Source organism: Carcharodon carcharias (genome assembly GCF_017639515.1).
Source record: "Carcharodon carcharias isolate sCarCar2 chromosome 29 unlocalized genomic scaffold, sCarCar2.pri SUPER_29_unloc_10, whole genome shotgun sequence".
Classification (NCBI taxonomy): Eukaryota; Metazoa; Chordata; class Chondrichthyes; order Lamniformes; family Lamnidae; genus Carcharodon; species Carcharodon carcharias.
The window spans coordinates 60,001-87,058 of NW_024470655.1; the positions used below are offsets into that span (position 1 = coordinate 60,001).

Genomic DNA, 27,058 nt, shown 5'->3' on the forward strand with positions numbered 1-27,058 from the left:
TCTGGGGTAAGCAGTGTGGGCTCTTGAGCTAAAGGGGAGCTCCAGCTGTTGCTGATGTGTGAGTCCCCACCCATCACCCGCTGGATTCACTTTCTGCCTGTGCGATCCCACCCTCTCCCTCCCGACAGACACTCAGCCCAGGGCAGCCAGAGGCACTCCTCAAGCCTTCAGCCTCATCACAGCCGCGTTCCCAGGGGAGAGGTCAGTGTTAAGCATCCGAATGCCTCACACCCTCCAGTCTGAGAGACAGGGGGCCTGAGACCCACCCTCACCACTGCCAGAGCGGAAGGGAGAATCCTCGGACAGAGTGAGGCACTGCCGCGGCCCCTCACTCAGGCAGCCAGCTACCCCGAACCGACCCTCGACTGCACCGTACACCTGGGTTCAGCCTCCCCAACAGAGCAAAGGGTCCAGGGCTGTGCTGTGCTGGGATGTGTGCTGTCCAGTGTTCCACGAAAGCCTTTTATTTGGTACATCAACGTATATGAGGTATATGACGGGCTATCTCCCTTCCCTTGGGGTGGTTTCACGGCACAGGCTCCATCAGCAAGGTCATGGGGGTTCATTTGGTTTGTGTTTGGTTAAAGCTCTTTATTCGCACAGGTTGAGCCCAGACAGTGTTCACTCAGTGCCAGCCTCGAACCTTCCCTGGGATAAAACTCCCCACTCCCGGCCCGGGATAGCCAACACACAACACGCCCGGGATAGACCACCCCTCACCCACACGCCCGGGATAGACCAACCCTCACCCACACGCCCGGGATAGACCACCCTTCACCCACACGTCCGGGATAGACCACCCCTCACCCACACGTCCGGGATAGACCACCCCCCATACACACCCAGGATAGACCACCCCTCACCCACACACCCAGGATAGACCACCCCTCACCCACACACCCAGGATAGACCACCCCTCACCCACACGCCAGGGATAGACCACCCCTCACCCACACGCCCGGGATAGACCACCCCTCACCCACACGCCCGGGATAGACCACCCCTCACCCACACGCCCGGGATAGACCACCCCTCACCCACACGCCCGGGATAGACCACCCCTCACCCACACGCCCGGGATAGACCACCCCTCACCCACACGCCCGGGATAGACCACCCCTCACCCACACGCCCGGGATAGACCACCCCCCCATACACACCCAGGATAGACCACCCCTCACCCACACGCCCGTGATAGACCACCCCTCACCCACACGCCCGTGATAGACCACCCCTCACCCACACGCCCGGGATAGACCACCCCTCACCCACACGCCCGGGATAGACCACCCCTCACCCACACGCCCGGGATAGACCACACCTCACCCACACGCCCGGGATAGACCACACCTCACCCACACGCCCGGGATAGACCACACCTCACCCACACGCCCGGGATAGACCACACCTCACCCACACGCCCGGGATAGACCACCCCTCACCCACACGCCCGGGATAGACCACCCCTCACCCACACGCCCGGGATAGACCACCCCTCACCCACACGCCCGGGATAGACCACCCCTCACCCACACGCCCGGGATAGACCACCCCTCACCCACACGCCCGGGATAGACCACCCCTTACCCACACGCCCGGGATAGACCACCCCCCATACACACGCCCATGATAGACCACCCCTCACCCACACGCCCAGGATAGACCACCCCTCACCCACACGCCCGGGATAGACCACCCCTCACCCACACGCCCGGGATAGACCACCCCTCACCCACACGCCCGGGATAGACCACCCCTTACCCACACGCCCATGATAGACCACCCCTCACCCACACACCCATGATAGACCACCCCTCACCCACACACCCGGGATAGACCACCCCCCATACACACCCAGGATAGACCACCCCTCATGGACCTGGGTACAACACCCTGCCCTGCCCTCCCACCCCACCACCCAGGCTTAGACTTTCCCTCCCCCCAGGCCCTATCCCGGTCCGGGATTATCCTCCCTGTCCGGTATAACTTTCCCGTCTGTGCCCCTCCCGCCCAATCCCCAAGCCGGGATTAATCTCCAGGCGCTCCTGACCCCCGGGGTTTAATCTGCTCAGTCCAACCCAGTGACTATCAGTCACCAACAGCAGCCAATCTTCCTACGTAACATGAAGCCTCTACTTTGACATCAAATGATCATTCACAGCCACGATGCACATTAACAATATTGATGAGTTTAAAGACACTAATTTTGACTGCCATTGGGAGGCTGAGATAGGCTGGGTGACTCTGCAGAGTTTAGCACTGAGTGAGCCAGCGATTTAGGACCAGGGTCACTGCTGGGGTCACACCCTGACCCCTGATCCCTGACCCTGACCTCCAGCAGGGGCGGGGGGGCTTATTTTTGGTATTTTATTTGTGCTGTAAACCACCAGCCAGTTCATGTGGAGATAGGAGAATTTTTTGGTCTAAAGTCAAGTTTCTTATGTATTTTATCTTTATACATATGCAATAAAAGCCAAACATAGATTTCTTCTATAAAAACTATTTAGCTAAACAGATACATTCCATCTAAAGTAGGTGAGGTTCACTTCAGTTCCAGGTTTAAAGGGGATTCAAAAGGGGAGGCAGTGAGGAGGGGAAGGCTGGGGCTTTCTCTGACCCCTGCACACACACACTCTCCTAAAGCTGTCCTCGTGTACACACTGGTTCAGACCTGTGTACACACTGGCTCACAGACTCATGTACACACTGATTCAGGTCCATCTGCACACTGGCTCGTGCACTTGTGTGTACACACTGGTTCATGCACTCGTGCACTGATTCATACATACATGCACACATTGGTTCATGCTGGTGCACAGTTCTGTGTAACCCTGGCTCCCACACTCATGTACATGCTAGTGCCCACACTTGTGTACGCACTGGTTATCACACCTGTGTGTACACACTGGTTCTCACTCATGTACACACTGGTTCCCACGCTTGTGTACACAAACCAGTTCCCACGCTCATGTGTACACACTGGTTCCCACGCTCGTGTGTACACACTGGTTCCCACGCTCGTGTGTGCACACTGGTTCCCACGCTCGTGTGTGCACACCGGTTCCCACGCTCGTGTGTGCACACTGGTTCCCACGCTCGTGTGTACACACCAGTTCCCACGCTCGTGTGTACACATTGGTTCTCACTCCTATACACACTGCTGCCTAGTCTCACTTGCACACTGCTGTCCACACTCATGTGCGCACCAGCTCACACACTCATGTGTACACCGGTTCACATACTTGTGTGCACAATAGTTCACACATTCATGTGCATGCCAGTGCCCACACTCGCATGCACACCAGTTTCCGCAGTCGTGTGCACACTGGGTCCCACAGTTGTGTGCACACCGGTTCACACACTTGTGTACACACCAGCTCACAAACTCATGTGCATAATGGTTCACACATGCATGTACACACTGGTTTCCACACTCATGTGCACACCAGCTCACACAAGCATGTACACACCGGCGCACATGTGTGTGCACACTGGCTCACACACTCATGTGCACACCAGTTCACATACGTGTACACACTGGTACCTACATTCATGCACATCGGCCCAGACATGCATGGACACAATGGCTCACACACTCATGTACATACCGGCTCAGACACATATGAACACACTGGTTCACACATGCATGTGCACACCGGTTCACACATGCATGTGCACACCGGTTCACACATGCATGTGCACACCGGTTCACACATGCATGTGCACACCGGTTCACACATGCATGTGCACACCGGTTCACACATGCATGTGCACACCGGTTCACAAATGCATGTGCACACCGGTTCACACATGCATGTGCACACCTGTTCACACATGCATGTGCACACCGGTTCACACATGCATGTGCACACCGGTTCACACATGCATGTGCACACCTGTTCACACATGCATGTGCACACCGGTTCACACACGCATGTGCACATTGGCTCACACACACGTACACACCGGCTCACACACTCGTGTACACACCGGCTCACACACTCGTGTACACACCGGCTCACACACTCGTGTACACACCGGCTCTCAGTCTAGAATTAAACACCTGAAATCAGAAATTAGGAAGCAAAAAGCGAAACTGAGGTCAGAGATTTGGGGATCAGGATGGGAGTTGGTTACCCTTTCCCCCACCCCAACCCCTGCTGTTTAGTCCCATTCCATTGAAATGGCCCACTCCATCTCTCAACAATACTTTGGTTTTTTTTAAAATTCTTATTAAATATATTTAGGAGGAAAGCCAGGGCTTGTTTTTTGGGAGACGGGGAGACACCGGCAGCAGAGAGAGAGAGAGAGGAGTCCGGGTCTCCCACTGTATCCTGGCCCTGGCTATGAGGTATATTGGAGTAACAACTGAGTCATCTGCCACTTAATTTCTAACTAAAATCCACTGTTGTTTTGTTTCATTATTTAAACACTCGGGGGGTGGGGGGAGGATTTAAAAAGCGTTGTGTGAGTGTGTGTGTGTGTGTGTGTATGTGTTGTGTTTGTTTATGTGTGTGTGTGTGAGTGTGTGTGTGTTGTGTTTGTTTATGTGTGTGTGTGCGTGTGCGTGTGCGTGTGTGTGTGTGTGTGTGTGTGCGTGTGTGTGTGTGCGTGTGTGTGTTTTGGTGAGTCTGTGTGTTTTGGTGAGTCTGTGTGTTTTGGTGAGTCTGTGTGCTTTGCTGAGAGTGTGTGTGTGAGTGAGTGAGTGTGAGTGAGTGAGTGAGTGAGTGAGTGAGTGAGTGAGTGAGTGAGTGAGAGTGAGTGAGTGAGTGAGTGAGTGAGTGAGTGAGTGAGTGAGTGAGTGAGTGTGTAAGTGTGTGTGTGTGTGTGTGTGTTTTGTTGAGTGTGTTATAACCGGGAGATCAGGCACTGATTTTTGTAGCACTAAGAGATAATCCTTTGTTTTGATATTGGTGGTTTCCAGGGAGGTGTTTGTATCTGAATAAAACATTTCAAACAGTTAAATAAATAGAGAAATTCCCTCCCCTCTGGGATGTAATATAAAATAAATGCTACAAATGACATAAAAAACCCCTCGAATCCCAGAAACAACATAATTAAGAAACCAAACAAACTGAAATCATTGCAGAATCCACTCGGGAAACTAAACATCATGTGTCTGGCTGCAAAGACCACCCTCCTGGAGGTACAGGTGATTGGCTGTCGGAGTGCGCATCACTTTCCGGGGGGATACCCCTCCGTGGGGTCCGAAGGGGAGACGATGGTGTGTAGTCAGAGTGAGTATTCCTCCCCCGGCCCCTCCCCTGGGGGGGTCACTCTGCACTGGATCGCTCGGGGTCGACACCGGCAGCAGACACCTCCGCCTCGCTGCATCTAGCGGGCGCTTTGGCTTGGAGGGAGGAGATGGAGGCCAGGCTGACAGCAGCCGGGTTGCTAGGGAGCAGAGGCAGCCCGGGGGGGTTCAGGAAGAGGGGTGAGGTAACAACGCTCTGTGTCCCTGCACTGCCAGTGCCGCTTGACAGCACAAGGTTCCCGCTGGCATCAAGGCTGGTAATTGGAATGGTTCCACCACTCGCGAGAGCTGCAAGACAAGAGGGAAGAATTTGAAGAGCAGGCAGTGTGAGTACACAGTGAAAGTACACAGTGAGAGTACACAGTGAGAGTACACAGTGTGAGTACACAGTGAGAGTACACAGTGAGAGTACACAGTGAAGTACACAGTGAGAGTACACAGTGAGAGTACACAGTGAGAGTACACATGAGAGTACACATGAGAGTACACACTGAGAGTACACACTGAGAGTACACAGTGTGAGTACACAGTGTGAGTACACAGTGAGAGTACACAGTGTGAGTACACAGTGAGAGTACACAGTGTGAGTACACAGTGTGAGTACACACTGAGAGTATACAGTGACAGTACACACTGAGAGTACACACTGAGAGTACACACTGAGAGTACACAGTGTGAAAACACAGTGAGAGTACACAGTGAGAGTACACAGTGAGAGTACACAGTGAGAGTACACAGTGAGAGTATACAGTGAGAGTACACATGAGAGTACACACTGAGAGTACACAGTGAGAGTACACAGTGAGAGTACACAGTGTGAGTACACAGTGTGAGTACACAGTGAGAGTACACATGAGAGTACACAGTGAGAGTACACAGTGAGAGTACACAGTGAGAGTACACACTGAGAGTACACACTGAGAGTACACACAGAGTACACACAGACTACACAGTGTGAGTACACAGTGTGAGTACACAGTGTGAGTACACAGTGTGAGTACACAGTGTGAGTACACAGTGAGAGTACACAGTGAGAGTACACAGTGAGAGTACACATGAGAGTACACAGTGAGAGTACACAGTGAGAGTATACAGTGAGAGTACACACTGAGAGTACACAGTGTGAGTACACAGTGTGAGTACACAGTGAGAGTACACATGAGAGTACACACTGAGAGTACACAGTGTGAGTACACAGTGAGAGTACACAGTGAGAGTACACAGTGAGAGTATACAGTGGGAGTACACAGTGACAGTACACAGTGAGAGTACACAGTGAGAGTACACATGAGAGTACACACTGAGAGTACACACAGAGTACACATAAGAGTACACACTGAGAGTACACACTGAGAGTACACAGTGTGTGTACACAGTGTGAGTACACAGTGAGAGTTCACAGTGAGAGTACACAGTGTGAGTACACAGTGTGAGTACACAGTGTGAGTACACAGTGTGAGTACACAGTGTGAGTACACAGTGAGAGTACACAGTGAGAGTACACAGTGAGAGTACACAGTGAGAGTACACAGTGGGAGTATACAGTGAGAGTACACACCGAGAGTACACAGTGTGAGTACACAGTGTGAGTACACAGTGAGAGTACACATGAGAGTACACACTGAGAGTACACAGTGAGAGTATACAGTGAGAGTACACACTGAGAGTACACAGTGAGAGTACACAGTGTGAGTACACAGTGAGAGTACACAGTGAGAGTACACAGTGAGAGTATACAGTGGGAGTACACAGTGACAGTACACAGTGAGAGTACACAGTGAGAGTACACATGAGAGTACACACTGAGAGTACACACAGAGTACACATAAGAGTACACACTGAGAGTACACACTGAGAGTACACAGTGTGTGTACACAGTGTGAGTACACAGTGAGAGTTCACAGTGAGAGTACACAGTGTGAGTACACAGTGTGAGTACACAGTGTGAGTACACAGTGAGAGTAAACAGTGAGAGTACACAGTGAGAGTACACAGTGTGAGTACACAGTGTGAGTACACAGTGAGAGTACACAGTGAGAGTACACAGTGAGAGTACACAGTGAGAGTACACAGTGAGAGTACACATGAGAGTACACACTGAGAGTACACACTGAGAGTACACACTGAGAGTACAGAGTGAGAGTACACATGAGAGTACACATGAGAGTACACATGAGAGTACACACTGAGAGTACACACTGAGAGTACACAGTGAGAGTACACAGTGAGAGTACACATGGGAGCACACAGTGAGAGTACACAGTGAGAGTACACAGTGAGAGCACACAGTGAGAGCACACAGTGAGAGCACACGGTGAGAGCACACGGTGAGAGCACACGGTGAGAGCACACGGTGCGAGCACACAGTGCGAGCACACACAGGGTACACAGTGTGAGTACACAGTGTGAGTACACAGTGAGAGTATACAGTGAGAGTATACAGTGAGAGCACACACAGAGTACACAGTGAGAGTACACAGTGAGAGTACACAGTGTGAGTACACATGAGAGTACACACTGAGAGTACACACTGAGAGTACACAGTGTGAGTACACAGTGAGAGTACACATGAGAGTACACACTGAGAGTATACAGTGAGAGTATACAGTGAGAGTACACACAGAGTACACAGTGTGAGTACACACTGAGAGTACACATGAGAGTACACATGAGAGTACACACTGAGAGTACACAGTGAGAGTACACAGTGAGAGTACACAGTGAGAGTACACATGGGAGCACACAGTGTGAGTACACAGTGAGAGTACACAGTGAGAGTACACAGTGAGAGTACACAGTGAGAGTACACATGGGAGCACACAGTGAGAGTACACAGTGAGAGTACACAGTGAGAGCACACAGTGAGAACACACAGTGAGAACACACAGTGAGAGCACACAGTGAGAGCACACGGTGCGAGCACACAGTGCGAGCACACACAGGGTACACAGTGTGAGTACACAGTGTGAGTACACAGTGAGAGTATACAGTGAGAGTATACAGTGAGAGCACACACAGAGTACACAGTGAGAGTCCACAGTGAGAGTACACAGTGTGAGTACACATGAGAGTACACACTGAGAGTACACACTGAGAGTACACAGTGTGAGTACACAGTGAGAGTACACATGAGAGTACACACTGAGAGTATACAGTGAGAGTATACAGTGAGAGTACACACAGAGTACACAGTAAGAGTACACACTGAGAGTACACATGAGAGTACACATGAGAGTACACACTGAGAGTACACAGTGAGAGTACACAGTGAGAGTACACAGTGAGAGTACACATGGGAGCACACAGTGTGAGTACACAGTGAGAGTACACAGTGAGAGTACACAGTGAGAGTACACAGTGAGAGTACACAGTGAGAGCACACAGTGAGAGCACACATTGAGAGCACACAGTGCGAGCACACAGTGCGAGCACACAGTGCGAGCACACAGTGCGAGCACACAGTGAGAGCACACAGTGAGAGCACACGGTGCGAGCACACACAGGGTACACAGTGTGAGTACACAGTGTGAGTACACAGTGAGAGTATACAGTGAGAGTATACAGTGAGAGCACACACAGAGTACACAGTGAGAGTACACAGTGAGAGTACACAGTGTGAGTACACATGAGAGTACACACTGAGAGTACACACTGAGAGTACACACTGAGAGTACACAGTGTGAGTACACAGTGAGAGTACACATGAGAGTACACAGTGAGAGTACACACTGAGAGTATACAGTGAGAGTACACACTGAGAGTACACACTGAGAGTACACACTGAGGGTACACAGTGTGAGTACACAGTGAGAGTACACAGTGAGAGTACACAGTGAGAGTATACAGTGAGAGTACACATGAGAGTACACACTGAGAGTACACAGTGAGAGTACACAGTGAGAGTACACAGTGTGAGTACACAGTGTGAGTACACAGTGAGAGTACACATGAGAGTACACAGTGAGAGTACACAGTGAGAGTACACAGTGAGAGTACACATGAGAGTACACACTGAGAGTACACACAGAGTGCACACAGAGTACACAGTGTGAGTACACAGTGTGAGTACACAGTGTGAGTATACAGTGAGAGTACACAGTGAGAGTACACAGTGAGAGTACACATGAGAGTACACAGTGAGAGTATACAGTGAGAGTACACACTGAGAGTACACAGTGTGAGTACACAGTGTGAGTACACAGTGAGAGTACACATGAGAGTACACACTGAGAGTACACAGTGTGAGTACACAGTGAGAGTACACAGTGAGAGTACACAGTGAGAGTATACAGTGTGAGTACACAGTGACAGTACACAGTGAGAGTACACAGTGAGAGTACACATGAGAGTACACGCTGAGAGTACACACAGAGTACACGTAAGAGTACACACTGAGAGTACACAGTGTGTGTACACAGTGTGAGTACACAGTGAGAGTTCACAGTGAGAGTACACAGTGTGAGTATACAGTAAGAGTACACAGTGAGAGTACACAGTGAGAGTACACAGTGAGAGTACACAGTGAGAGTACACAGTGAGAGTACACAGTGAGAGTACACAGTGAGAGTACACATGAGAGTACACATGAGAGTACACATGAGAGTACACATGAGAGTACACACTGAGAGTACACACTGAGAGTACACAGTGAGAGTACACAGTGAGAGTACACATGGGAGCACACAGTGAGAGTACACAGTGAGAGTACACAGTGAGAGCACACAGTGAGAGCACACAGTGAGAGCACACAGTGAGAGCACATAGTGAGAGCACATAGTGAGAGCACACGGTGCGAGCACACAGTGCGAGCACACACAGGGTACACAGTGTGAGTACACAGTGAGAGTACACAGTGAGAGTATACAGTGAGAGTATACAGTGAGAGCACACACAGAGTACACAGTGAGAGTACACAGTGAGAGTACACAGTGAGAGTACACAGTGTGAGTACACATGAGAGTACACACTGAGAGTACACACTGAGAGTACACACTGAGAGTACACAGTGTGAGTACACAGTGAGAGTACACATGAGAGTACACACTGAGAGTATACAGTGAGACTATACAGTGAGAGTACACACAGAGTACACAGTGTGAGTACACACTGAGAGTACACATGAGAGTACACATGAGAGTACACACTGAGAGTACACAGTGAGAGTACACAGTGAGAGTACACAGTGAGAGTACACAGTGAGAGTACACATGAGAGTACACAGTGAGAGTATACAGTGAGAGTACACACTGAGAGTACACAGTGTGAGTACACAGTGTGAGTACACAGTGAGAGTACACATGAGAGTACACACTGAGAGTACACAGTGTGAGTACACAGTGAGAGTACACAGTGAGAGTACACAGTGAGAGTATACAGTGTGAGTACACAGTGACAGTACACAGTGAGAGTACACAGTGAGAGTACACATGAGAGTACACACTGAGAGTACACACAAAGTACACGTAAGAGTACACACTGAGAGTACACAGTGTGTGTACACACTGTGAGTACACAGTGAGAGTTCACAGTGAGAGTACACAGTGTGAGTACACAGTAAGAGTACACAGTAAGAGTACACAGTGAGAGTACACAGTGAGAGTACACAGTGAGAGTACACACTGAGAGTACACAGTGAGAGTACACAGTGAGAGTACACATGAGAGTACACATGAGAGTACACATGAGAGTACACACTGAGAGTACACACTGAGAGTACACAGTGAGAGTACACAGTGAGAGTACACATGGGAGCACACAGTGAGAGTACACAGTGAGAGTACACAGTGAGAGCACACAGTGAGAGCACACAGTGAGAGCACACAGTGAGAGCACACAGTGAGAGCACATAGTGAGAGCACATAGTGAGAGCACACAGTGAGAGCACATAGTGAGAGCACACGGTGCGAGCACACAGTGCGAGCACACACAGGGTACACAGTGTGAGTACACAGTGTGAGTACACAGTGAGAGTATACAGTGAGAGTATACAGTGAGAGTATACAGTGAGAGCACACACAGAGTACACAGTGAGAGTACACAGTGAGAGTACACAGTGTGAGTACACATGAGAGTACACACTGAGAGTACACACTGAGAGTACACAGTGTGAGTACACAGTGAGAGTACACATGAGAGTACACACTGAGAGTATACAGTGAGAGTATACAGTGAGAGTACACACAGAGTACACAGTGTGAGTACACACTGAGAGTACACATAAGAGTACACATGAGAGTACACACTGAGAGTACACACTGAGAGTACACAGTGAGAGTACACATTGAGAGTACACAGTGAGAGTACACAGTGAGAGTGCACAGTGAGAGTACACAGTGAGAGCACACAGTGAGAGCACACAGTGAGAGCACACAGTGAGAGCACACAGTGCGAGCACACAGTGCGAGCACACAGTGCGAGCACACAGTGCGAGCACACACTGAGAGTACACAGTGTGAGTAGACATGAGAGTACACAGTGAGAGTATACAGTGAGAGTATACAGTGAGAGTACACACAGAGTACACAGTGTGAGTACACAGTGAGAGTACACATGAGAGTACACACTGAGAGTACACAGTGAGAGTACACAGTGAGATTACACAGTGAGAGTACACATGCGAGCACACAGTGTGAGTACACAGTGAGAGTATACAGTGAGAGTACACAGTGAGAGTACACAGTGAGAGTACACTGTGAGAGGACACAGTGAGAGCACACAGTGCGAGCACACAGTGCGAGCACACAGTGCGAGCACACACTTAGAGTACACAGTGTGAGTACACAGTGTGAGTACACAGTGTGAGTACACAGTGAGAGAACACAGTGAGAGAACACAGTGAGAGTACACATGAGAGCACACAGTGAGAGTACACAGTGAGAGTACACAGTGAGAGCACACAGTGAGAGCACACAGTGAGAGCACACAGTGAGAGCACACAGTGAGAGCACACGGTGCGAGCACACAGTGCGAGCACACACAGGGTACACAGTGTGAGTACACAGTGTGAGTACACAGTGAGAGTATACAGTGAGAGTATACAGTGAGAGCACACACAGAGTACACAGTGAGAGTACACAGTGAGAGTACACATGCGAGCACACAGTGTGAGTACACAGTGAGAGTACACAGTGAGAGTACACAGTGAGAGTACACAGTGAGAGTACACAGTGAGAGCACACAGTGAGAGCACACAGTGAGAGCACACAGTGAGAGCACACAGTGCGAGCACACTGTGCGAGCACACAGTGCGAGCACACACTGAGAGTACACAGTGTGAGTACACAGTGTGAGTACACAGTGTGAGTACACAGTGAGAGTACACAGTGAGAGTACACATGAGAGCACACAGTGAGTGTACACAGTGAGAGTACACAGTGAGAGCACACAGTGAGAGCACACAGTGAGAGCACACAGTGAGAGCACACAGTGAGAGCACACGGTGCGAGCACACAGTGCGAGCACACACTTAGAGTACACAGTGTGAGTACACAGTGTGAGTACACAGTGTGAGTACACAGTGAGAGAACACAGTGAGAGAACACAGTGAGAGTACACATGAGAGCACACAGTGAGAGTACACAGTGAGAGTACACAGTGAGAGCACACAGTGAGAGCACACAGTGAGAGCACACAGTGAGAGCACACAGTGAGAGCACACAGTGCGAGCACACAGTGCGAGCACACATGAGAGTACACAGTGTGAGTACACATGAGAGTACACAGTGAGAGTATACAGTGAGAGTATCACAGTGAGAGTACACATGAGAGTACACTGAGAGACACACAGGAGTACACAGAGTACACACTGAGAGTACACATTGAGTGTACACACTGAGAGTACACAGTGTGAGAACACAGTGAGATTACACAGTGAGAACACAGTGAGAGCACACAGTGTGAGTACACAGTGAGAGTATCACAGTGAGAGTACACAGTGAGAGTACACAGTGAGAGTACACTGTGAGAGGACACAGTGAGAGCACACAGTGCGAGCACACTGTGCGAGCACACAGTGCGAGCACACACTGAGAGTACACAGTGTGAGTACACAGTGTGAGTACACAGTGTGAGTACACAGTGAGAGTACACAGTGAGAGTACACATGAGAGCACACAGTGAGTGTACACAGTGAGAGTACACAGTGAGAGCACACAGTGAGAGCACACAGTGAGAGCACACAGTGAGAGCACACAGTGAGAGCACACGGTGCGAGCACACAGTGCGAGCACACAGTGCGAGCACACACAGGGTACACAGTGTGAGTACACAGTGTGAGTACACAGTGAGAGTATACAGTGAAAGTATACAGTGAGAGCACACACAGAGTACACAGTGAGAGTACACAGTGAGAATACACAGTGTGAGTACACATGAGAGTACACACTGAGAGTACACACTGAGAGTACACACTGAGAGTACACAGTGTGAGTACACAGTGAGAGTACACACTGAGAGTATACAGTGAGAGTATACAGTGAGAGTACACACAGAGTACACAGTGTGAGTACACACTGAGAGTACACATGAGAGTACACATGAGAGTACACACTGAGAGTACACAGTGAGAGTACACAGTGAGAGTACACAGTGAGAGTACACAGTGAGAGTACACAGTGAGAGCACACAGTAAGAGCACACAGTGAGAGTACACAGTGAGAGTACACACATGAGAGTACACACTGAGAGTATACAGTGAGAGTATACAGTGAGAGTACACACAGAGTACACAGTGTGAGTACACACTGAGAGTACACATGAGAGTACACATGAGAGTACACACTGAGAGTACACAGTGAGAGTACACAGTGAGAGTACACAGTGAGAGTACACATGCGAGCACACAGTGTGAGTACACAGTGAGAGTACACAGTGAGAGTACACAGTGAGAGTACACAGTGAGAGTACACAGTGAGAGCACACAGTGAGAGCACACAGTGAGAGCACACAGTGAGAGCACACAGTGCGAGCACACAGTGCGAGCACACAGTGCGAGCACACACTGAGAGTACACAGTGTGAGTACACAGTGTGAGTACACAGTGTGAGTACACAGTGAGAGTACACAGTGAGAGTACACATGAGAGCACACAGTGAGAGTACACAGTGAGAGTACACAGTGAGAGCACACAGTGAGAGCACACAGTGAGAGCACACAGTGAGAGCACACAGTGAGAGCACACGGTGCGAGCACACAGTGCGAGCACACACAGGGTACACAGTGTGAGTACACAGTGTGAGTACACAGGGAGAGTATACAGTGAAAGTATACAGTGAGAGCACACACAGAGTACACAGTGAGAGTACACAGTGAGAATACACAGTGTGAGTACACATGAGAGTACACACTGAGAGTACACACTGAGAGTACACAGTGTGAGTACACAGTGAGAGTACACACTGAGAGTATACAGTGAGAGTATACAGTGAGAGTACACACAGAGTACACAGTGTGAGTACACACTGAGAGTACACATGAGAGTACACATGAGAGTACACACTGAGAGTACACAGTGAGAGTACACAGTGAGAGTACACAGTGAGAGTACACAGTGAGAGTACACAGTGAGAGTACACAGTGAGAGCACACAGTGAGAGCACACAGTAAGAGCACACAGTGAGAGTACACTGTGAGAGTACACACTGAGAGTACACACAGAGTACACAGTGTGAGTACACAGTGAGAGTACACAGTGAGAGTACACACTGAGAGTATACAGTGAGAGTACACACTGAGAGTACACACTGAGAGTACACAGTGAGAGTACACAGTGAGACTACACAGTGTGAGTACACAGTGAGAGTATACAGTGAGAGTACACATGAGAGTACACACTGAGAGTACACAGTGAGAGTACACAGTGAGAGTACACAGTGTGAGTACAAGTGTGAGTACACAGTGTGAGTACACAGTGAGAGTACACACAGAGTACACAGTGTGAGTACACAGTGTGAGTACACAGTGTGAGTACACAGTGTGAGTACACAGTGAGAGTACACAGTGAGAGTACACAGTGAGAGTACACATGAGAGAACACAGTGAGAGTATACAGTGAGAGTACACAGTGAGAGTACACAGTGAGAGTACACATGAGAGTACACAGTGAGAGTACACAGTGAGAGTACACAGTGAGAGTACACATGAGAGTACACACTGAGAGTACACAGTGTGAGTACACAGTGTGAGTACACAGTGAGAGTATACAGTGAGAGTATACAGTGAGAGCACACACAGAGTACACAGTGAGAGTACACAGTGAGAGTACACAGTGTGAGTACACATGAGAGTACACACTGAGAGTACACACTGAGAGTACACAGTGTGAGTACACAGTGAGAGTACACATGAGAGTACACATGAGAGTACACACTGAGAGTATACAGTGAGAGTATACAGTGAGAGTACACACAGAGTACACAGTGTGAGTACACACTGAAAGTACACATGAGAGTACACATGAGAGTACACACTGAGAGTACACAGTGAGAGTACACAGTGAGAGTACACAGTGAGAGTACACATGGGAGCACACAGTGTGAGTACACAGTGAGAGTACACAGTGAGAGTACACAGTGAGAGTACACAGTGAGAGTACACAGTGAGAGCACACAGTGAGAGCACACAGTGAGAGCACACAGTGAGAGCACACAGTGAGAGCACACAGTGAGAGCACACAGTGCGAGCACACAGTGCGAGCACACAGTGCGAGCACACAGTGCGAGCACACAGTGCGAGCACACAGTGCGAGCACACACTGAGAGTACACAGTGTGAGTACACAGTGTGAGTACACAGTGTGAGTACACAGTGAGAGTACACAGTGAGAGTACACATGAGAGCACACACTGAGAGTACACAGTGAGAGTACACAGTGAGAGTATACAGTGTGAGTACACAGTGACAGTACACAGTGAGAGTACACAGTGAGAGTACACATGAGTGTACACATGAGAGTACACATGAGAGTACACATGAGAGTACACATGAGAGTACACACTGAGAGTACACACTGAGAGTACACAGTGAGAGTACACAGTGAGAGTACACATGGGAGCATACAGTGAGAGTACACAGTGAGAGTATACAGTGAGAGCACACAGTGAGAGCACACAGTGAGAGCACACAGTGAGAGCACACAGTGAGAGCACACAGTGAGAGCACACGGTGCGAGCACATAGTGCGAGCACACACAGGGTACACAGTGTGAGTACACATTGTGAGTACACAGTGAGAGTATACAGTGAGAGTATACAGTGAGAGCACACACAGAGTACACAGTGAGAGTACACAGTGAGAGTACACAGTGTGAGTACACATGAGAGTACACACTGAGAGTACACACTGAGAGTACACAGTGTGAGTACACAGTGAGAGTACACATGAGAGTACACACTGAGAGTATACAGTGAGAGTATACAGTGAGAGTACACACAGAGTACACAGTGTGAGCACACACTGAGAGTACACATGAGAGTACACATGAGAGTACACACTGAGAGTACACAGTGAGAGTACACAGTGAGAGTACACAGTGAGAGTACACAGTGAGAGTACACATGGGAGCACACATGGGAGCACACAGTGTGAGTACACAATGAGAGTACACAGTGAGAGTACACAGTGAGAGTACACAGTGAGAGTACACAGTGAGAGCACACAGTGAGAGCACACAGTGAGAGCACACAGTGAGAGCACACAGTGAGAGCACACAGTGAGAGCACACAGTGAGAGCACACAGTGCGAGCACACAGTGCGAGCACACAGTGCGAGCACACAGTGCGAGCACACACTGAGAGTACACAGTGAGAGTACACATGGGAGCACACAGTGTGAGTACACAGTGAGAGTACACAGTGAGAGTACACAGTGAGAGTACACAGTGAGAGTACACAGTGAGAGTACACAGTGAGAGCACACAGTGAGAGCACACAGTGAGAGCACACAGTGAGAGCACACAGTGAGAGCACACAGTGCGAGCACACAGTGCGAGCACACAGTGCGAGCACACAGTGCGAGCACACACTGAGAGTACACAGTGTGAGTACACAGTGTGAGTACACAGTGTGAGTACACAGTGAGAGTACACAGTGAGAGTACACATGAGAGCACACACTGAGAGTACACAGTGAGAGTACACAGTGAGAGTATACAGTGTGAGTACACAGTGACAGTACACAGTGAGAGTACACAGTGAGAGTACACATGAGAGTACACACTGAGAGTACACACAGAGTACACATAAGAGTACACACTGAGAGTACACATTGAGAGTACACACTGAGAGTACACAGTGTGTGTACACAGTGTGAGTACACAGTGAGAGTTCACAGTGAGAGTACACAGTGTGAGTACACAGTGTGAGTACACAGTGAGAGTACACGGTGTGAGTACACAGTGTGAGTACACAGTAAGAGTACACAGTGAGAGTACACAGTGAGAGTACACAGTGAGAGTACACAGTATAAGTACACAGTGTGAGTACACAGTGAGAGTACACAGTGAGAGTACACAGTGAGAGTACACATGAGAGTACACATGAGAGTACACACTGAGAGTACACACTGAGAGTACAGAGTGAGAGTACACATGAGTGTACACATGAGAGTACACATGAGAGTACACATGAGAGTACACACTGAGAGTACACACTGAGAGTACACAGTGAGAGTACACAGTGAGAGTACACATGGGAGCACACAGTGAGAGTACACAGTGAGAGTATACAGTGAGAGCACACAGTGAGAGCACACAGTGAGAGCACACAGTGAGAGCACACGGTGCGAGCACATAGTGCGAGCACACACAGGGTACACAGTGTGAGTACACATTGTGAGTACACAGTGAGAGTATACAGTGAGAGTATACAGTGAGAGCACACACAGAGTACACAGTGAGAGTACACAGTGAGAGTACACAGTGTGAGTACACATGAGAGTACACACTGAGAGTACACACTGAGAGTACACAGTGTGAGTACACAGTGAGAGTACACATGAGAGTACACACTGAGAGTATACAGTGAGAGTATACAGTGAGAGTACACACAGAGTACACAGTGTGAGCACACACTGAGAGTACACATGAGAGTACACATGAGAGTACACAGTGAGAGTACACAGTGAGAGTACACAGTGAGAGTACACAGTGAGAGTACACAGTGAGAGTACACATGGGAGTACACAGTGTGAGTACACAGTGAGAGTACACAGTGAGAGTACACAGTGAGAGTACACAGTGAGAGTACACAGTGAGAGTACACAGTGAGAGCACACAGTGAGAGCACACAGTGAGAGCACACAGTGAGAGCACACAGTGCGAGCACACAGTGCGAGCACACAGTGCGAGCACACAGTGCGAGCACACACTGAGAGTACACAGTGTGAGTACACAGTGTGAGTACACAGTGTGAGTACACAGTGAGAGTACACAGTGAGAGTACACATGAGAGCACACAGTGAGAGTACACAGTGAGAGTACACAGTGAGAGCACACAGTGAGAGCACACAGTGAGAGCACACTGTGCGAGCACACAGTGCGAGCACACACAGGGTACACATTGTGAGTACACTGTGTGAGTACACAGTGAGAGTATACAGTGAGAGTATACATTGAGAGCACACAGTGAGAGTACACAGTGTGAGTACACATGAGAGTACACACTGAGAGTACACACTGAGAGTACACACTGAGAGTACACAGTGTGAGTACACAGTGAGAGTACACATGAGAGTACACACTGAGAGTATACAGTGAGAGTATACAGTGAGAGTACACACAGAGTACACAGTGTGAGTACACACTGAGAGTACACATGAGAGTACACATGAGAGTACACACTGAGAGTACACAGTGAGAGTACACAGTGAGAGTACACAGTGTGAGTACACATGAGAGTACACACTGAGAGTACACACTGAGAGTACACACTGAGAGTACACAGTGTGAGTACACAGTGAGAGTACACATGAGAGTACACACTGAGAGTATACAGTGAGAGTATACAGTGAGAGTACACACAGAGTACACAGTGTGAGTACACACTGAGAGTACACATGAGAGTACACATGAGAGTACACACTGAGAGTACACAGTGAGAGTACACAGTGAGAGTACACAGTGAGAGTACACAGTTAGAGTAAACAGTGCGAGCACAGAGTGCGAGCACACAGTGCGAGCACACAGTGCGAGCACACACTGAGAGTACACAGTGTGAGTACACAGTGTGAGTACACAGTGTGAGTACACAGTGAGAGTACACAGTGAGAGTACACAGTGAGAGTACACAGTGAGAGTACACATGAGAGTACACACTGAGAGTACACACTGAGAGTACACAGTGTGAGTACACAGTGTGAGTACACAGTGTGAGTACACAGTGAGAGTACACAGTGTGAGTACACTGAGAGTACACAGTGTGAGTACACAGTGGGAGTACACAGTGAGAGTACACAGTGAGAGTACACAGTGAGAGTACACAGTGAGAGTACACACAGAGTACACACAGAGTACACAGTGTGAGTACACAGTGAGAGTACACAGTGAGAGTACATACTGAGAGTATACAGTGAGAGTACACACTGAGAGTACACACTGAGAGTACACACTGAGAATACACACTGAGAGTACACAGTGTTAGTACACAGTGAGAGTACACAGTGAGAGTACACAGTGAGAGTACACAGTGTGAGTACACATGAGAGTACACACTGAGAGTACACACTGAGAGTACACACTGAGAGTACACAGTGTGAGTACACAGTGAGAGTACACATGAGAGTACACACTGAGAGTATACAGTGAGAGTATACAGTGAGAGTACACACAGAGTACACAGTGTGAGTACACACTGAGAGTACACATGAGAGTACACATGAGAGTACACACTGAGAGTACACAGTGAGAGTACACAGTGAGAGTACACAGTGAGAGTACACAGTGAGAGTACACAGTGAGAGTACACAGTGAGAGTACACAGTGAGAGTAAACAGTGAGAGTAAACAGTGAGAGTACACAGTGAAAGCACACAGTGAGAGCACACAGTGAGAGCACACAGTGCGAGCACAGATTGCGAGCACACAGTGCGAGCACACAGTGCGAGCACACACTGAGAGTACACAGTGTGAGTACACAGTGTGAGTACACAGTGTGAGTACACAGTGAGAGTACACAGTGAGAGTACACAGTGAGAGTACACATGAGAGTACACACTGAGAGTACACAGTGTGAGTACACAGTGTGAGTACACAGTGAGAGTACACAGTGAGAGTACACAGTGTGAGTACACAGTGAGAGTACACAGTGTGAGTACACAGTGGGAGTACACAGTGAGAGTACACACTGAGAGTACACACTGAGAGTACACACAGAGTACACAGTTTGAGTACACAGTGAGAGTACACACTGAGAGTATACAGTGAGAGTACACACTGAGAGTACACACTGAGAGTACACACTGAGAATACACACTGAGAGTACACAGTGTGAGTACACAGTGAGAGTACACAGTGAGAGTATACAGTGAGAGTACACATGAGAGTACACACTGAGAGTACACAGTGAGAGTACACAGTGAGAGTACACAGTGTGAGTACACAGTGTGAGTACACAGTGAGAGTACACATGAGAGTACACAGTGAGAGTACACAGTGAGAGTACACAGTGAGAGTACACATGAGAGTACACACTGAGTGTACACACAGAGTACACACAGAGTACACAGTGTGAGTACACAGTGTGAGTACACAGTGTGAGTACACAGTGAGAGTACACAGTGAGAGTACACAGTGAGAGTACACATGAGAGTACACAGTGAGAGTATACAGTGAGAGTACACACTGAGAGTACACAGTGTGAGTACACAGTGAGAGTACACATGAGAGTACACACTGAGAGTACACAGTGAGAGTACACAGTGAGAGTAAACAGTGAGAGTACACAGTGAGAGCACACTGTGAGAGCACACAGTGAGAGCACACAGTGAGAGCACACAGTGTGAGCACAGAGTGCGAGCACACAGTGCGAGCACACACTGAGAGTACACAGTGTGAGTACACAGTGTGAGTACACAGTGTGAGTACACAGTGAGAGTACACAGTGAGAGTACACAGTGAGAGTACACATGAGAGTACACACTGAGAGTACACAGTGTGAGTACACAGTGTGAGTACACAGTGAGAGTTCACAGTGAGAGTTCACAGTGAGAGTACACAGTGTGAGTACACAGTGTGAGTACACAGTGAGAGTACACAGTGTGAGTACACAGTGTGAGTACACAGTAAGAGTACACAGTGAGAGTACACAGTGAGAGTACACAGTGAGAGTACACAGTGTGAGTACACAGTGTGAGTACACAGTGTGAGTACACAGTGAGAGTACACAGTGAGAGTACACATGAGAGTACACATGAGAGTACACACTGAGAGTACACACTGAGAGTACAGAGTGAGAGTACACATGAGAGTACACATGAGAGTACACATGAGAGTACACACTGAGAGTACACACTGAGAGTACACAGTGAGAGTACACAGTGAGAGTACACATGGGAGCACACAGTGAGAGTACACAGTGAGAGTACACAGTGAGAGCACACAGTGAGAGCACACAGTGAGAGCACACGGTGCGAGCACACAGTGCGAGCACACACAGGGTACACAGTGTGAGTACACAGTGTGAGTACACAGTGAGAGTATACAGTGAGAGTATACAGTGAGAGCACACACAGAGTACACAGTGAGAGTACACAGTGAGAGTACACAGTGTGAGTACACATGAGAGTACACACTGAGAGTACACACTGAGAGTACACAGTGTGAGTACACAGTGAGAGTACACATGAGAGTACACACTGAGAGTATACAGTGAGAGTATACAGTGAGAGTACACACAGAGTACACAGTGTGAGTACACACTGAGAGTACACATGAGAGTACACATGAGAGTACACACTGAGAGTACACAGTGAGAGTACACAGTGAGAGTACACAGTGAGAGTACACAGTGAGAGTACACATGGGAGCACACAGTGTGAGTACACAGTGAGAGTACACAGTGAGAGTACACAGTGAGAGTACACAGTGAGAGTACACAGTGAGAGTACACAGTGAGAGTACACAGTGAGAGCACACAGTGCGAGCACACAGTGCGAGCACACAGTGCGAGCACACAGTGCGAGCACACACTGAGAGTACACAGTGTGAGTACACAGTGTGAGTACACAGTGAGAGTACACAGTGAGAGTACACATGAGAGCACACAGTGAGAGTACACAGTGAGAGTACACAGTGAGAGTACACAGTGAGAGCACACAGTGAGAGCACACAGTGAGAGCACACGGTGCGAGCACACATTGCGAGCACACACAGGGTACACAGTGTGAGTACACAGTGTGAGTACACATGAGAGTACACATGAGAGTACACATGAGAGTACACACTGAGAGTACACATTGAGAGTACACAGTGTGAGTACACAGTGAGAGTACACATGAGAGTACACACTGAGAGTATACAGTGAGAGTATACAGTGAGAGTACACACAGAGTACACAGTGTGAGTACACACTGAGAGTACACATGAGAGTACACAGTGAGAGTACACAGTGAGAGTACACAGTGAGAGTACACAGTGAGAGTACACAGTGAGAGCACACAGTGAGAGCACACAGTGAGAGCACACAGTGCGAGCACACAGTGCGAGCACACAGTGCGAGCACACACTGAGAGTACACAGTGTGAGTACACAGTGTGAGTACACAGTGTGAGTACACAGTGTGAGTACACAGTGAGAGTACACAGTGAGAGTACACATGAGAGCACACACTGAGAGTACACAGTGAGAGTACACAGTGAAAGTACACAGTGAGAGTACACAGTGAGAGCACACACTGAGAGTACACATTGTGAGTACACAGTGAGAGTACAAAGTGAGTGTATACAGTTAGAGCACACTCTGAGAGCACACACCGAGAGTACACAGTGAGAGTACACAGTGAGAGTACACTGAGTGCACATAGCGAGAGTACACACCGAGAGCACACACCGAGAGCACACACCGAGAGTACACAGTGAGAGTATACACCGAGAGTACACAGTGAGAGCACACACCAAGAATACACACCGAAAGTACACAGTGAAAGTACACAGTGAAAGTATACAGTGTGAGTACACAATGAGAGTACATACCTAGAAAACACAGTGAGAGAATACAGTGTGAGCATAGTGAGTGCACACCAAAACTACACAGTGAGTGTACATACTGAGAGTACACAGTGAGAGTATCGAGTGTGAGCACACAATAAGAGTATATACCGAGAATACACAGTGAGAGCATACAGTATGAGTACACAGTGTAAGTATACACCGAGAGTACACAATGAGAATACACAGCGTGAGCATAGTGCGAGTATACACCGAGAGTACACATTGAGAACATACACAGAGTACACAGTAAGAGTATACACTGAGAGTACACAGTGAGAGTATACACCAAGAGCACAGAATGAGAGTATACAGTGTGAGCACACAGTGAAAGTATACACCGAGAGCAGACCGTGAGAGTATATACTGAGAGTCCACAGTGAGAATATAGAGTGTGAACACGGAGTGAGAGTATACACTGAAAGTACACAGTGAGAGTGTACACTGAGAGCACACAGTGAGAATATACAGTGTGAAAACATTGTGAGAGTATACATCGAGAGAACACAATGAGAATATACAGTGTGAGCACACAGTGTGAGCACACACCAAGAGTATACAGTAAGAGTATACTGTGTGAGCACACACCAAGAGTACACAGTGAGAGTACACAGTGAGAGTACACAGTAAGAGTACACACCGAGAGTACACAGTGAGCATACACAGTGAGAGTTTACAGTGAGAGTACACATGAGAGTACACATGAGAGTACACATGAGAGTACACATGAGAGTACACATGAGAGTACACATGAGAGTACACATGAGAGTACACCGTGAGAGTACACACTGGAGTACACACTGGAGTACACAGTGAGAGTACACAGTGAGAGTACACAGTGAGAGTACACAGTGAGAGTACACACTGGAGTACACAGTGAGAGTACACACCAAGAATACACAGTGAGAGAATACCGTGTGAGCATGCAGTGAGTGTACACATCAAGAGTACACAGTGAGAGTATAGAGTGTGAGTACACAATGGAAGTATACACTGAGAGTACACAGTGAGAACATATACCGAGAATACACAGTGAGAGTATACAGTGTGAGCACACAGTGACAGTACACAATGAGAGTATACAGTGTGAGTATACAGTGTGAGTATAAAGTGTGAGTATACAGTGTGAGTATAAAGTGTGAGTATAAAGTGTGAGTATAAAGTGTGAGTATAAAGTGTGAGTATACATTGACAGTATACAGGGACAGTATACAGGGACAGTATACAGGGACAGTATACGCCAAGAGTACACAATGAGAGTATACAGTGTGAGCACACAGTGTGAGTACACAATAAGAGCATGCAATGAGAGAGCAACAGTGGAATATACACTGGGAGTACACAGTGAGAAAATAGAGAGTGAAACCGGAGTGAGAGTATACACTGAAAGTATACAGTGAGAGCACACACCAAGAGTACACAGTGTGAGCACACACCGAGATTATACCGTGAGAGTATACAGTGTGAGTACACAATGAGAGTACACACTGAGAGTGCATAGTGAGAGTACACATCAAGAATACACAGTGAGAGAATACAGTGTGAGCATATAGTGAGTGTACACACCAAGAGTACACAGTGAGAGTACATGCTGAGAGTACACACCGAGAGTACACAGTGAGAGTATACAGTGAAAGTACATAATGAGAGTATACAGTGTGAGTATACAGTGTGAGTATACAGTGTGAGTATACAATGTGAGTATAAAGCGTGAGTATAAAGCGTGAGTATAAAGTGTGAGAATAAAGTGTGAGTATACAGTGTGAGTATACAGTGTAAGTATACAGTAACAGTATACACTGAGAGTACACAATGAGAGTATACAGTGTGAGTAGACAATAAGAGCATGCAATGAGAGAGCAACAGTGGAATATACACTGGGAGTACACAGTGAGAAAATAGAGAGTGAAACCGGAGTGAGAGTATACACTGAAAGTATACAGTGAGAGCACACACCAAGAGTACACAGTGTGAGCACACACCGAGATTATACCGTGAGAGTACACAGTGTGAGTACACAATGAGAGTACACACTGAGAGTACACAGTGAGAGTACACAGTGAGAGTACACACCAAGAATACACAGTGAGAGAATACAGTGTGAGCATATAGTGAGTGTACACACCAAGAGTACAAAGTGAGAGTATACAGTGAAAGTACACTGCAAGAGCATACACTCAGTATACAGTGTGAGCACACAGTGAGAGAATTCACAGGGAGAGTATACACAGAGCACTCAGTGAGAGTACACGGTGAGAGAGCATACAGTGAGCATATACATTGAGAGTACACGGAATGAACACACATTGAGAGAGCACAGAATGAGAGAGCACACAGTGGGCGTATACACTGAGAGTAAACAGTGTGAGAACACAATAAGAGCACACAGTGTGTATATACGCTGCGAGTATACAGTGTGAGCACAAAGTGAGTATATACACTGACAGTACACAGGGTGAGCACACAGTGGGAGAGCACAAAGTGAGTGTATACACTAAGAGGACACAGTGAGAGCACAGAGTGAGAGAGCACAAAGTGAGTGTATACAATGAGAGTACACAGTTTGAAAACATAGTGAGGGTATACACTGAGAGTATACAGGGAAAGAGCACAGAGTGAGAGAACACAGTGAGGTTATACACTGAGTGTACACAGTGAGAGGGCACACAGTGAGAGATGACATAGTGAGAGAGCATCTGCAGGGGAGGGGGAGAGAGAGTCAGCACCTTCAGGGGAGGGGGAGGGGGAGAGAGAGTCAGCACCTTCAGGGGAGGGGGAGAGAGAGTCAGCACCTTCAGGGGAGGGGGAGGGGGAGAGAGAGTCAGCACCTTCAGGGGAGGGGGAGAGAGAGTCAGCACCTTCAGGGGAGGGGGAGGGGGAGAGAGAGTCAGCACCTTCAGGGGAGGGAAGGGGGAGAGAGAGTCAGCACCTTCAGGGGAGGGGGAGAGAGAGTCAGCACCTTCAGGGGAGGGGGAGAGAGAGTCAGCACCTTCAGGGGAGGGGGAGGGGGAGAGAGAGTCAGCACCTTCAGGGGAGGGGGAGAGAGAGTCAGCACCTTCAGGGGAGGGGGAGAGAGAGTCAGCACCTTCAGGGGAGGGGGAGAGAGAGTCAGCACCTTCAGGGGAGGGGGAGAGAGAGTCAGCACCTTCAGGGGAGGGGGAGAGAGAGTCAGCACCTTCAGGGGAGGGGGAGGGGGAGAGAGAGTCAGCACCTTCAGGGGAGGGGGAGAGAGATTCAGCACCTTCAGGGGAAGGGGAGAGAGAGTCAGCACCTTCAGGGGAGGGGGAGAGAGAGTCAGCACCTTCAGGGGAGGGGGAGAGAGAGTCAGCACCTTTTAGGGGAGGGGGAGAGGGAGAGAGAGTCAGCACCTTCAGGGGAGGGGGAGAGAGAGTCAGCACCTTCAGGGGAGGGGGAGGGGGAGAGAGAGTCAGCACCTTCAGGGGAGGGGGAGGGGGAGAGAGAGTCAGCACCTTCAGGGGAGGGGGAGAGAGAGTCAGCACCTTCAGGGGAGGGGGAGAGAGAGTCAGCACCTTCAGGGGAGGGGGAGAGAGAGTCAGCACCTTCAGGGGAGGGGGAGAGAGAGTCAGCACCTTCAGGGGAGGGGGAGAGAGA

The 27,058-nt window shown here is 48.8% G+C and overlaps 1 protein-coding gene across 1 annotated transcript in view; it reads right to left on the reverse strand.

Annotated features, from left to right (window-relative positions):
• Positions 1-5,273: 5,273 nt before the first annotated feature.
• LOC121273992 (POU domain, class 2, transcription factor 2-like) overlaps positions 5,274-27,058 on the reverse strand; it is a 507,999-nt gene continuing 486,214 nt past the window's right edge. The window contains exon 15 of the mRNA XM_041181124.1: positions 5,274-5,542. Within this exon, the coding sequence (XP_041037058.1) occupies positions 5,274-5,542 (269 nt within the window). The remainder of the gene's footprint in view (positions 5,543-27,058) is intronic.